At 36.7% G+C, this 15,065-nt stretch overlaps 1 protein-coding gene across 3 annotated transcripts in view; it reads right to left on the bottom strand.

Moving 5' to 3' along the window:
- Positions 1–2,533: 2,533 nt before the first annotated feature.
- Positions 2,534–15,065, bottom strand: part of TNR (tenascin R) — a 5,843,683-nt gene continuing 5,831,151 nt past the window's right edge. For all 3 annotated transcript variants that reach the window (XM_044085960.1, XM_044085961.1, XM_044085962.1), the window contains one exon: positions 2,534–2,870. In XM_044085960.1, coding sequence (XP_043941895.1) covers positions 2,754–2,870 — 117 coding nt within the window. In that variant the 3' untranslated portion in view covers positions 2,534–2,753. The remainder of the gene's footprint in view (positions 2,871–15,065) is intronic.

Below are 15,065 nucleotides of genomic sequence, written 5' to 3'. Positions count from 1 at the left end.
CTGTCACACACACATTGTAAAAAGTGCCATGAAATTATTAGCATTTATTTAAGCTCCCACCAGGTTTTGCAGCTAGGACCTTGGTTTGAAGTGCCATTCAAAAGGTGGCACCTTAAAAGTGCAGCGAAACACTGCAGCCTCATTGTTGGAACTCATATCCAAACGTCTGATTTGGGCATAGAACCCAGAGCCTTCTGAATCTGAGCTAATACAATGTTAAATTATATCTGTTAAGGAGGATTAAAAATATTGACATGTACATTGAGAATTATAAATTGAATGTTGGTCTTATACTAACATTTAATAAAAAGGTAGGACAGTAGGTAATAGGAGTCAGAAAAATGTAGAGATTATATTTTCTCTTCACTGCTCACAGAAGGGAAGGATAGGTACCAAAACCAAAGAATATCATTCTGGTTAAGTGCTTCATAATCAAATACTTTACACATTAAATGATTCTAAAGTAATAGAAGCAGGTGGAATTTATCCCAAGACTATAATCAGGATGGGAGGCTGGCCTAATGGTTAAAGTGTTTGCCTTACAAACACAAGGTGCAGGGTTTGAGTCTCACAAGGGATAATTGGCTAAGCTTAAAATGGCTCGCAAGGGCAGTTAGCTTAGTACTAACCTATGAACCTAATAATTCTGTTAACAGTCATGAATTATTTCTTTATCAGATTAGATGAGGTGGTATCTAAGACTTGGACTACAAATGAGATAGAGGCAATTCACAACAATTGGTTTAGATGACAAAAGTTGGTATCTACCAAGTAGTATGAACAGTAATATAATTAACACAGACTGTAGGAACTACAGATTGCGTATATAGGTCTGTGAGGAGTACGACCCAAAGGAGTAGAAAGGCCATGCCTATCAAGTCTGATTCTTTCATTGATGGTAAGACAAATGCAATATGATAGAAATTGGTTATGGACATGGTTTAGTTATATTTTAGCAAGGCATTTGTCACTGTGTTTCATAAAATAATGACCTATAGAAGCCTAGGCATAACCTTAAAGTAGGTCAGCATGGGGTTAGCCTGTGTAAAAGGTTGGCTTTACAATATGGCAGAGATAGTAACAGCGAAAGAAATCCCTGTGTGATTCAGCATATGTTATGCTGGGAAGGAGTATCCTTAAAGCCTGTAAAAGTGACTCTGAAAGAGACTTGAAGGAAAAGTGGGTATATCTGTAGAGTCAGAAAATATTTGTAATAGGCCTGACACATGCAATTTTTCAAAAATGATGTGGTAGGGTATGGTAAAATTGGGCAGATATTTAGCAGGTTTGATTTAATTCAAACAGTGGAGGGGTCTGTAGATACCGAGAGATTATAACAGCAAATAAATGACTAAAGTGTACAACTAGGGGAATTTGTAGCTGATAAGTTGATGGAGACAAATTTGCACTGGAAGGCAGTAAACAAAATGCATATAATAAGTAAATTAATTTAATATGTATGCATTTAGGAGAGAAAGGATATAAAGTAAACATGAAGAATCCAAGAAAATAAATAAAGTATATAATGAATACATTTAGCAACTGTATACAAAAGGGTGCAAAATCTGAAAACATAACCAAGGATAGGCACTCTTGGAAAAAGTGAGAAACCATTTTTATAATAAAGATAAAAATGCAGTGAATAGACTTCTTAGAAGGCAAAGGAGTCAAAATATTAGGGAAATGAGTTGCAGAGACACATGGCAAATGTTTGTGAGGACTAGGACACTGCAGTTGTGGTTATTCGGGAAATATGACACAATAGGCTGTGCTTTTCTCTCTTTCAAGTCTAGAATTCAGTCTTGGCAGGTGTATTCTCTAACACTGGAATCTGCATGCTTTTCTGATGTCTGCATGGATTTTCTTTGAGTACTCTGTTTATCTCTCTTATTCCACAGCTATTTTGGCTATAAGGGTTGGATAGTCCAATAAATTATCCTTAGGTTTGTATTATGGAGTTTTTCCTTGTCTGACTCTTTTCCATTAATGATGTGTTGATTCATATGTATTGACTTGATTAGAGATATCAAATGCATAATTAGTTTATATTTAGGAACTGGAGCCTATCAGGTAGGGAAATGAACAGATGGATACAGCAGAGTGTTCCTTATAATTAAACAACATTTAACAGCTGCTGTATTTAAACAAAAAGATATCTGCAGTCATTATGTAGATGACTAGGTGATGTTCAGGTCTGTACCTGTCCAAACAGCGGCTGTAGCACTGGCACCACTGTTTCCAATATTTACTCATAATGCTGTATGTCTGCATGGTTATTCTTGGAGGCTAACATTGGCTGTCTGTTCAAAGATATTCTTTAAATAACATGTCAGTCTTATGCTTTAAAAATGACTGCAAGCACAGAGGGATTACATTACAGTAAGTTCATTAGAGCTCTAAACCCTCCAGACTAGCTTACATCAATTACTGCACTAAGCTCTTAAAAGTTGGCAGTCAAGGGCTGAATACATCTAGGCACTCTATAGCAAAGTGAAGCACTAGAAATGGGCCACATTAAAACCTCTGCTCTGAATTTTTTTCAATCAGTTGACCATTTATTGACTGCAAAATATGATCAGGCTTTTGTTCACTTAAAGCTTGCTTCCTCTTTCAAATTCATTGGCCATTCATCAGTACCACCACACATAATACAACTTTTAATTCTTAAGTTACACGTTTTTTCTATCTGTTTGCTCACAGCCCCTCTCCCATTGGAATTAAGGACCCCAAATTTTGTTGAACTTGATGAGCTCTTATAACGTTAGAGAACTTTGCCACCTTTCACTGGTGTGGAAACTGTATGGCCGCATCTTCATTTCCACATAAGGGATGGAAAACTCGTGGCCTTTCCAGTGGTACCAGTTGATACCCTAAAAGAAAAAAATACAAGAAGTTTATTACAAACAACAGAATGTTCACTATGTGTAAGTAAATGCTGTGGAGCAGCAAAAGAAGCTGAAAGTATTCACATGAACAAGGTAATGGATGCCACTTTGACTATATCTTAGCATGTCTGTATAATGAAAGTCCAAGGATGCTAATGACCATTAGGCTTTCATTCAGTTTTATTTTGAAAATTCTGCAGAGATTCATATTTTTTATCATAATTCATTCAATATGAGGTATCTTTAAGATAATGTTTCTGTGATTTAAACTGTTACACTTTAAATTTATTCTTCTCTAATGAGGCAATCATGGACAAGACTCCAAACAGATTAACTCTTAATAAGGAAGCATATATTACATTTGGTATGAAACATTTTTTTTTTTAGTTTTAGTTTTGCAACTGTTTTGAATTTTATAAAAAGCAAGCTACATATGCTACTTTACACCCAAAATATGCATTACAGACTTACGCACTATGCATTTTAGTTCAACTTCTTTATAGCATTTCTTGTCAACACATAACACAATACATTAACACAGAACATAACAAACTTTTATCACAATTTGTAAACATAAATCCAACATGCCAATGCAATTAAAAATAGGCATATAGTGATCTCCTGGAAATTTGCAAATTTCTTAAATCCATCTAGTTGTAGTTTAACTACTCCACCACCAGGACTTATTGTGCCCACTTAGTCACAGTCTTTTGACTTGGTCTGTTATCTTCTCTCTCTAGTTCCAAATCCTTTAGGCCTTACAACAGTGCAGGAGCAGTCCTTTGCTTCCACTTTTTAGCTATTGACACAATCATGTATACAGCTGTATCTGACTTCTGTAACATATTGGGGTTATAAAATCTAAAACAAACAAGATGGGGATCAACTTACCAGTCCATAACTTATCCAATATCTTCTGTAAATCCACCTTAAACTGCAATAATTCATAGCATTCTCAAATATATGTAGCCAGTCCTCCCCTGCATGGAAGCCAGTGGAAAGATTCAAGCTTTTCAGAGTTTAAAAGTATTTGAATTGGCATTGGCTTCCAAAAATATACATTTTGGAATGCTTTGCATACCCTGGGGATCCCAATAAATGAATCCACCTGTTCTTCATTACTAGAGTACTCAACTCCCTTTCCTGCTAAATGTTTTGGTTTTATAAGATCTCCATGAAAGCTTAATTTTATGCACATCACCTATTATCCCCTTTTTTGAGTAGTCCTCAACTCTATTATCCTCTCTACCCCTAAAGGCCTGCTGTCTTTCTTAGTTTTGCCTACCTTAGAAACAAGCAAACCAATTACTGACAATTGAAAAAAGCTTCCAAACAGAAACTTTAATTCTTGCAACAAAAAGTTATCCAAATAAAACAACTCTTAAAAAGTAAAATGATAAATATAAACATATTTACTTTGTTAGCACTTTTGTTCCTAAAAGAACTTCTTCAGACTTTAGTGTTAAGAACAATATCCCATTAAAATACTTGCAGTAAAGATCATGCGATTGACCATATCATTAGTGTTTGAGTTTCTTTCTTTTTAAATACATTTTAAAATCTTCTTTGACATTTAACCTAGGGTACTGGCCTGAATCCAATCTCAACTGCCAAGAATACTCCCTCTAATTTAGTTTATTGTTAGCATCATACATAAGATTAATATTTCCTACCTTTTCCATAATTTTGAATAAAAAAAAACATTTAGTGTTGCTAAATTTATTGGCATATATTATAAGTACATTACCAAAATCAGAGGTTTCAAAAGTGTGCATGTGTTCAAAGATGCTATGGTATAACTTTTTTGTAGCTCTACCAATATAGAATGCTTCACACTGTGTTCAACGACATAAACCACAAAATTCAATTTACAGTTATAAGCACCACAAATTTTATCATGATTCTGCTGTGGATTAATTCTGTGACACCAACATTAATAAAGTCACAATGATTGCAATGAATGCATCTGTACATTCCATACCATTTAGTAGTTCTAACTGATGTCAAATTGCTCATCATCTTTGACTTCCCTGGTTCCCACAAAGCTGATAGGACCCTATTTTTCCTCATATTTGTAGAGGGGAGGCTGTACTCCTTATTTTCTGAGGTGTTTTTACTTGCTGAGGTGTAACCTCTCTGTGAGCTCTTTCTCTAAGGCATGCTCCTGAGCTGGAATCCCAATCCTCCCAGCTATTTTCTCCACCACATGATAGTTAGCAGCTCCTGCTTGTACCATGATACTTCAGAATGTAACATTTTTTTTGACCTCTTTGAACCTCCTTGTCTATAACCTTAGCATTGAAATATTTCAGGAGGTCATCTGCAGAGGCAAGCTTTTCCCTGGAATCCTCCAGTTTCTTATCCAACTCTATTAATCCTTTCATCTTCTGAATTTCAACTATTAATAGTACAGATTTTTTTGTCTATCCTGTGCACACTGCCTGATCTCTGTTGTAATGCTGACTGATTTATAAAGTTGCTATTATGGCTGTTTCATACTGGATAAACCTAATTTTTATTTTATTTAACATTTCTTTTACCAGGATAAATCCAACTGGACAACAGGTGTCCATTTTCAGTGGAGTCCTGGGGAGAAAAGCTCCAAGGAAGTAACAGTGTGAATACATAAGTTAGATAACAAGAAATCTAGCATACAAGGTAAAAAGCAGTTAAATGCAAAACAATCATATAGTACAGTCAGGAGGTTACATGTCTAGAATAACAGTACAATCTGTGTAAATAAGATACTCACATAGTACAGTCAGAAAGTTACACGTCTAATAACAGTACAATCTGTGTAAATAAGATCCTCACATAGTATAGTCAGGAGGTTACATATCTACAATAACAGTACAACCTGTGTAAATAAAATACTCACATAGTACAGTCAGGAGATTACATGTCTACAATAACAGTGCAATCTGAGTAAATAAGATACTCACATAGTACAGTCAGGAGATTATATGTCTACAATAACAGTATAATCTGTGTAAATAAGATACTCACATAGTACAGTCAGGAGGTTACATGTCTACAATAACAGTACAATCTGTGTAAATAAGATACTCACATAGTACAGTCAGGAGGTTACATGTCAACAATAACAGTACAATCTGTGTAAATAAGATACTCACATAGTACAGTCAGGCGGTTACATGTCTACAATAACAGTACAATCTGTGTAAATACGATACTCAGGAGTAGGTCGATATTTGTACAGTCAGGAGGTTACATATCTACAATAACAGTACAATCAGTGTAAATATAACACTCAGGAGTAGGTCGATATTTGTACAGTCAGGAGGTTACATATTTACAATAACAGTACAATCTGTGTAAATAAGATAGTCAGGAGTAGGTTGATATTTACAATATTTACAAGAAGTACATTGCAGGTGACAGTATGATGTATGCATTGGAGGCTTCAGCTGGTAGTCTGCCTACAGGGCAGTGAGAATTCAGGGGGGGGTCTTTGCAGTTACAGTGAGGGTCAGCAATGAAGTGTGATCTAAAGAGGCCTTTGAATGTGCTTGTGTGATTTTGTAGCCTGAGTTCAGGTGGGAGGGTGTTCCATATTTTTGCAACCTCATGGGAGAAAAGGGCTTCTCCAGAGTTGTTCTTACATGGATTGACTTCAATCAGGGATTTATTACTTGATCATAGTTCCCAGGTGGAGTTGTAAAAGTTTAACATGTCAGCTAGGGCAGGGGTTCTCCCAGGATGGTATAGAATTTGATGAGCTATAATGAGTCGGTGGTAGCGTAGCAGGTTTGGAAATTCTAACCAGTGTAGTTTAAGTAGGGATTGTCAGTGGTGGGAGTATGATCTAGTAGTGCAGCGAACCTAGCTATTTTGTTGTAGCATGTGGAGAGTTTGTTCAGGTTGATTTTATTAATGTTGGTAAGAACTGGAGAGGCATAAAGTAATGTTGATAAGAGATGAGTTCTGGCTATTGTAGTTCTAGACTCAGGGGTTAGGAACTGTTTGCAATGATAAAGGCAACCTAGATTTTTATGGACTTTAGAGATAGTTTGGGATATGTGTTTTTTGTACTTCACTTGTTGATCAATTGTGACACCTAGCAGTTTGGCCTCATCTACTGGGGTGATGAGGGTGCTATTGGCTGGCAGGATGGTGAAGGTGGGGGCACAGTGTTTAGTTGGGTGGAATAGCATTAGCTGTGTTTTGTTTGGAGTTTAGTATCAGTTGGTAGTTGTTTAGCCAGTTCTCTCCCTCAGTGAAAGATTCTTGGGCTTTACTTTGTAGTAGATGGATGTTGGGTGCTGAGCAGATTATGGTTGTGTCATCTGCATACTGGACAATATTGGCTTTAGTGGCTACTAGGTGGAGATTATTTGTAAATATGTTGAAGAGAAGGGGGCCAAGGATTGAGCCTTGTGGGACGCTGCATGTGATGGGGAGTGGGGGGATAGGGAGTTGCCCCATTTGACAGACTGTGAGTGGTTGTTTAGGTAACTTTTAAACCATTGTAGAGTGGGGTTATTGAGGTTGAGTTCAGAGAGGCAGGTAAGGAGTTTGTTATGGGAAACTGTATTGAATGCCTTGGAGAAGTCTAGGATGGTGGCAGAGACCAATTTTCCTTGGTTCCTGTCTGAGTTTATGGTATTGGAGAAGTTGATTAGGGCAGTGTTGGTGCTATGGGATGGTCTGAATCCATGTTGGGTTTTGGATAGTAGGTTGTTGGTTAGTAGGTGGGTAAGGAGTTGGTGATGGATACATTTTTCTAGAATTTTTGAGAGGGGTGATAGGATTGTAATGGCTGACAAGTGTCCAAATAATTGATGTGCTTATTTTTTACTTAATTTTCTAGTTATCCCAAAGCAAACATTAAACTTTTCCTGCATAACTCATAAACTATTGGCATGGCATCACCACCATAATATTTTGTATCTGCTTTAATTTATCTGTAAAGGGGAAGAAGAGAAAAATAATTCCTGATCTTAAGACTTGCCGATTCCAGCTGGAAGTCTCATCAAATATTAATGTTTAGTGTAACCAGAAAATAACTGTTTCCAGAGAAGGCAGTCATTTAGGTTTTGAGATGTACACGATGATCTTGGTAAATATTTGTGCCCTCCAACAGTGATTGTTTCAATTTAGTTTAGAAATGTTGGAAATTGTGGTGCCCTTTGCTGATTTACTTGTTTCATGAAACAATAATTAAGAGAAGTACACACTGACAATCCCTCCCTGCAAATAGAATGGATAAAAGGTGAGTTATATTAGTTGATAGCTGAGCATGAATCATAATAACCCTTTATCATTTAGAATTATCTGCACTTTCATTTTTATCCATATAAAGGACTGAACTTTGTTCAGAAGACACTTTGAATTAGAATGTTAAATTATTGCATTAGTCAAAGGAGTTATAAGCTGCCAAAATGAAATGGCATTATATAGTTATGATAAACTGACTGTGTACCTTAAAAACATTTATAGATACTATGAGCTGGCAGACAGTATTGCCAAAGTTAAACTTTCCAGCATTGTTTTAAATGTTGTGCCCCACAGATGCATTTAGTGAAATTAAAAGGGTGGCACACTGATGAAGCAGGTAACAATTCTGCCTCACAACACGTATGTGTGTGTGTGTGTGTGTGTGTGTGTGTGTGTGTGTGTGTGTGGGTGTGTGTGTGTGTGTGTGTGTGTGTGTGTGTGTGTGTGTGTGTGTGTGAGTGTGTCTGTCTTTGTGGTGATCACATAACATGATGGCCTAGGACACAATAAGGAATAAGTCTCCCTGCCTTATGCCCATCGAGTGCAGTAATAGACACTAGTTTCCCTTTGATGCCAAACAAGAATAAGCAGGTAATTTGACAATTGACACAGCAATACTGAAGAAGAAAAAAAACATTCTTTGAAACTTGATCATTTATTTGTTGTAATGAGTTAGTTTGCTTCCCAAGACCTAATACCATCAAGGGCTCAAACAGTCACAGACTCCTTCAATGTTCTCCAGCTAATCACTTTTGATATCTGTTTCTGTTTGTCTTGGCTGCAGCCTGCTGGCACCACCATGTTGATTTAGTATATATAGGGTGACTACAGCTATGTGGGATGTGTAGCTTTAATAGGACAATTAACAAATGAATTAAAGATGTTGGAAAAAAAAAGAATTAGATGTAAAGAGCTAAGAATGCCTCTTTCAAGGATCATTAGCTGCAGTAAAATCACTGTATGGCTAGAATCAGTGATTAACTTCCTGTTGCCTATGAGGTTTCAAACACATTCACTTGCCTGCACTTCACAGAATCTTCTTGATTTGTTACTTATAGCCGACAAGGATATGAACAGGCTTAACGCAGTGTTTACATTCACAATCAGGCAGCTCAGGGTGTGATATGTCATCAATGAGACTGGAAGGTGAATGGTGTTTGGCAGGAGGACAAACTCATCACTGTTAATCAATGGTTGCCAAGCAGAACTTGCAATATGTGTGGGTAAGAAATATACACTGAGTTGAAAACTGATGAATTTTTTATTTTATTTCTATTTTTATTTTACATTTGTTGACTGGGATAGTCCAACTGGATACATGTCCATTTTTAGCGGAGGCCCGGGGAGAAAAGCTCCAAGGTAAACAGATACAATAAAAATCATTACAAAATAAAAATATCCAGATAAATAGGTAGAATAGAAACAATAAAGACATATTTACAAAGTATACATAGACAATCATGAATAGACAAGTTCACAGGTTAAAAGTTACCCCTGTTTGCACAGCCAGGAGAAAAATAAACAGTAACTAGATTACTAGTTTATTCAACATTCTTAATTAGAGTTAGCCAGGCTTATTACAGTGGAAAAGCCAATTTAGTGTCAGGTGTTTAAGTTTGGTTTTAAACTGGCCAATGGAGGAGAGCATAGTGATGTCAGCTGGAAGTAAGTTCCAGACTCTACCTACAGAGTTTGCGAATAGGGCAGCACCATTGCATTGTTAATTTTGATGGTTTGAATTACTAGTTTATTTGACAATCAAAGCAATCTCGGATTGTTATGGGGGGGTGATTATGTTTCTAAGAGCTGGTGTATGATCTGGGTTATAGAGAATTTTATTGGCCATAATCAGAAGGTTGTATTGGATTAGATTGGATAGTTCTAGCCACCCAAGCTGTTTGAGATTGATACAGTGGTGTGTTCTAAAAGACAGGTCAGTGGCAAATCTGGCAATGTGATTAAAACAGGTTGACAGTCTGTTGAGTACAGATTTGTTTAGATTGGAGAGAAGGGAGGAAGCGTATAGCAGTGTAGAAAGTAGGTGAGAGCGAGCTATAGCAATCTTAGCTGGAGGGGTTAGGACGGCTTTTATTCTATACAGTGACCCACATTTTTTATTGATGGTCTTGATAGTTTGATTTACTTGTAGATCAAATTTTAGGTTGTTGTCAATGATGACACCTAGTAGTTTTGTAGAGGGGTAATGGGAGATTATTGTGCCATCTTTTGCATTAATGGTGAAGGCAAAAGCAGTAGACCTTTGTGTTTGTGAGAATAGTAACATTTTATTTTTTGGGGGGTTTAATAACAATCAACGATCAGAGAGCCAGTTTTCCATAGTATTAAATGTGGACTGGGTAGAAGACCTCAAGTCTGAGGGAAATGTAGCTGAGCAAATTAGGGTGGGTCATTGGCATACTGAACACAGGTGACATTTAGGATGACAGTATGTAGGTCATTAATAAAGATGGAAAACATTAGGGGCCCTAGTATGGAGCCTTCTGGTACTCCAAGGGTATTTGGTAATATGCTGGAGAGCTTGTTCTGCCAGAGAACAGCTTGCTGCCTCCCACTGAGGTAGGATGTAAACCATTGAAGGGCCTTATAGTCTAGACAGAAAGTCTGCAGGGTGTCAATCAAAAGTATGTGATCAACTATGCCAAATGCTTTGGAAAGATCCAAGAAGAGGGCTGAGGATATGTAATTATTGTTACGGTTATTATTTATAGTATTGGTAAAGGCCAGTAGGGCTGAGGTCATACTGTGGTGTGGTCGGAAGCCGTGTTGAGTATCAGCCATGAGGTGATTTTGGATTAGATGGTGCATGAATTGTTTATGTATACATTTTTCCATTATCTTTGCAAGTGGAGAAAGTATAGCAGTTGGTCTGTAATTGGAGAATTCAGTGGATGAACCTCCTTTATGTAGTGGGATTACGTAGGATGTTTTCCAAATGATGGTGATTTCAGCCTCTGCTATGGTACGATTAATTAGTATTGATATTGGATAGGCAGCTGATACTTGTAGGTACTCAGTGGGGAGTTGGTCGGCGGAGAGTGTGGTAGGTTTTAATTCTTTGATCAAGGAACGGATTAGTGCTGCGGACATGGTATAAAGCTAAACAAGGGTTGATTTTTGGAGGTGATACTATCAGGCCTGAGGATCTAGGAGGTAATTAATTAGCTAGGGCTTGAATTGTCTCAGTAAAGAAGCAGTTAAAACTGTCTGAGACCTCTTCAGGGGTTTTATCAATGGTAGCGGCAGGGGTAGGTGTAGATGTTTTACCATGATGAAGTAACTTATTCAGGCCTGCTCAGAACTTTTGAGGATTATTCTGGTTAGCAGTTTGTAAATTACAATAGTATTGTTTTTTGTCTTGCATTATGGATTTTTTAGTTTAATTCCTAGCTTGCCTGTATTTAACATGATCATGGGGGTCTTTAGTGGAGCGCCATCGAGCCCACAGTTTGTTTCTACTGATAATTTTTAGTCTAGACTCTTTGGAAAGCCATGATGCAGTTTCTGCTTTAGTATGCTTTGAGCGGACAGGTGCATGTAAATCTAGGATTTCAAGAAATGTTTTGTTAAAATATACAACTGCCTCTTCTAAGGGGAGGTGTTTTAGCATAGCCCAGTTACAGGAGTTAAGTTCCTGTTGGAATTTGGCAGGGTCAAAGTCTCTTTTGTTTCTGACTTTCCTGAGTAAGGGTTGTTGCTGGTTGATGGCTTTTTGTTTAATTATGTAAGTGAGAAGGTGGTCACTTAGGTCATCGGGGAGGGTACCAGCAGTGTACAGTTGGGGGTCCCTATTTACTAGCACCCAGTCAAGTATGCTTTCTTTTTGGTTGGGTCTACCTTGTCTGGTAGGGGTGGTTATGGTTTGTGAGAAAGCATGTACGTTGATGTGGGTAGAAGGGGATTCTGAGGAACAGGTTCCCCAATCTATGTTACAGTCTCCAAGTAGTAGGGTTTCTTGGGGATAATTGCACCACTGTAGATCAGCTATTAATAACATTTTAAGCAAAAAAGAAGTGAGAAGTAATGACAGGCTTTCTGAAGCCGCAATGCTTATAAAAATTAAGAGCATATTTGCAAGAAAACTGGAATGACAGTGTGTTTTTGAAATTTTTTGTAAGAAGGAATCTCTGATAGTTAACTGATGACTGGCTGGTAATTATGCTAATCATGTTATCATTCAATTCAATTCGAGGGTGAAGAAGACTAATCCAAGGCTCCATTTTGTTGTGTCTTTATAAAATGATTAAGCCAGATGGAGAAAGATTGTGTTGATGAGCTCAACTTATAATTTACTTTTACATTATCTTCAAAATAATTTTCAGATTTTTTTTGTTCATACTATACTTTCCAAGTTAACTCTTTCTAGAGTGATAGACAAGACTATTTTAGAAAAATATATGATTGTGTATCCCCAGTACCAGGTCTCGTCCTTCGACTTCTTAACATTGGTTCATTAAAATTAAAGAACAGATTGTTTTGACAAGTGTATCTTATGTTGCAGAATGGAAATAGGTACATATAAGTATATGGGAAACAAAAACTACAATATTCAGAATCGATCATTAATAATAATATTCTATAAAAAAAAAAACAAACAAAAAATAGAGGTAGTGAAAATACAATGACTTATTCTGGGCTGAAGCCACAATGCTGACAAAATTAAGAGCATATTTGCCATTAGATGTAAATGAAACAGTGTTTTAAAATTTTTATATGACTTGCTCTCTGACAGATAACTGGTGAATGGCTATTAATTACAATAAAAATTCCATTATGTTTTTTGAGAAGGTGAAAAAAACTATTTAAACTCGCATTTTAATGTGCATTTATAAATTGCGTAGGGCAGTTGGTAGAAGATTATTTTGTTAAAGTTCTCAGTGAATAATTTACTTTATTTTCAAAAGAACATGCAGTGCTTTTTTAACATAACGTGGTTTCCAAGTTCACTCTTTCTAGAGTGACACGTAAGACTTTTTGAGGAGATCTCTGAGTGGGCACCCCCCGATCCTTCTATTACTTTACATCTTTTCAAATATTAAGAAATATTAAGAAACATATTATTGTAGCAAGGTGTATATCACCAACCTCCCAGAGTTTAGAGTTTTTTGTGGTAATAGTAAGTTAAGTGGACAGCTGTACTAAGTAGCTACGGTACCATACTTAACCAATGTTAACAGGTTACAATTCTAAATTTATACCAAAACATTTTAATAATAAGTGTTTCCAAACAACTGAGCAATTACAAAAGTAACTAAACTACCAGACAATTGTGTCATATGGGTCTTGGCCAGCTTATTGAAAAGCAATATACTGAAAGTCATAATACTAAATGTACAATGTTGAAATGTCAAAATGCTGAAATGTTAAAATGGTGAAATCAAAATACATGTGCAGAAAGTGGACTTGCCCACCCCCCCCCCAACCCATCTTGGTGCTTGCTTCCAAGGTGCACTAACAGGGGAGTGATATCGCTAGTTGACTGTCTGTATACTGCTGCAGTATGCAATTAGTAGGTATTTTGAGTGCAACATTGTAAAGTGTCAACATTTTGGCATATCACGATTTTGCAGTCAGTATTATGACTTTCAGTATATATTTAATAAGTTATCATGTACCTGTTTAATGCAATATATAAAAGAAATCATATGCCATACATAGAACTCAGTTCAAAGGTAACAACCTCAAGTTAGTTTTGGACCCAGAACAGTTTTAGTCAGGGTCCATGGACCTTACATAGAATTTGGTAATGCCATCCATATGTCTGCAAAAAATACAAGCACAAGGAATATTGTTACCGTTTGTAAACCTAGGGTCATCAACATAAAGCGTATTTTCCATGCCTGACACATCTGTTAGGAGATCATTAATAAACAGTATGAACACTAAAGGTTCACCAGAGTTATACTAGTGTTGAAACTGGTAGTTAGGACTGATCACCCTGAAATGAAACCTAGCAATGCGCGTACTTAATAAACTAACTTATTAACTTCGGTACAGTACAGTACGGAAGGAATGGCTTGCTTGCTTTCGAACTATCCCAGCAGTTACAACAGATCAGCAGTGTAAAGACTTTAGGCAAATTATGAAGCACAGAGCCAGTCGGCAAACTATTTATCATTCTATATAGCACTGGGTATGGTAGATAAAATAGGGTGATCATTTATTTTTGGTGTCTAGGCTAGGATCACTAGACATGGTTTTATTTCAGGGAAGACCCCAGCTGACATTCACACTGAGTAGGGGGCATTTATCCCAGAGACTGGGGATATTTTCCTTAATCTTTTTGCTGAGTACCAGGGATCATTTTCAGTCTCTTGAGCTAACACTAGTTCAAGTGGATGGGCTCTGAGTTTAACATAATCTAGAAATGTTGTATATATACTGCCATGCTGTTTTTGTGATTTTAGATATTTACCTAAACACCCATTTCATTTGAAGTAATGCCACAATGTTATGTTTCAACGTAGATAAATGTGATTAAATGACAATTAACAATAATTATCTACCAGACGCATGCTAACCTGCTTAGCAACCAGAACTGTGTCAGTTTTCTATTCACTTGGATTGATGTTGTGTATCATAACACCTGTTGTGGAAGATTTATGTAAACTAATGAGGGGTCTGATACCAATTCCTTGTGTGGCTACTTATCAGGTCCTCTTCTGATGTTCCATCAATGTAACTTATGAATTTCTTGTAAATGTGGGATACTGAAAGAGAATCTCTACTTTTTGTGCCTTAAGTTATTTTACTGTGATTTAAAATCCTGTTTTTGGTCATGAGCAGCGCTGCTGCTACAGAAGCAGCCTGTATTTTGTAAAACTTGAGTGAGTAAATGGTCTCTAGATCATGGAGTTCAGTCTTTCACTGAAGCTGAAGGCATTTCTAAATGAAATAACTAGAAGTGATGAGAAACATGATTAT

This window comes from Protopterus annectens, chromosome 10.part0 (assembly GCF_019279795.1).
Source record: "Protopterus annectens isolate FY-2018-M chromosome 10.part0, PAN1.0, whole genome shotgun sequence".
Lineage (NCBI taxonomy): Eukaryota > Metazoa > Chordata > Ceratodontiformes > Protopteridae > Protopterus > Protopterus annectens.
This window is presented reverse-complemented; position numbering and strand designations above follow the sequence as displayed.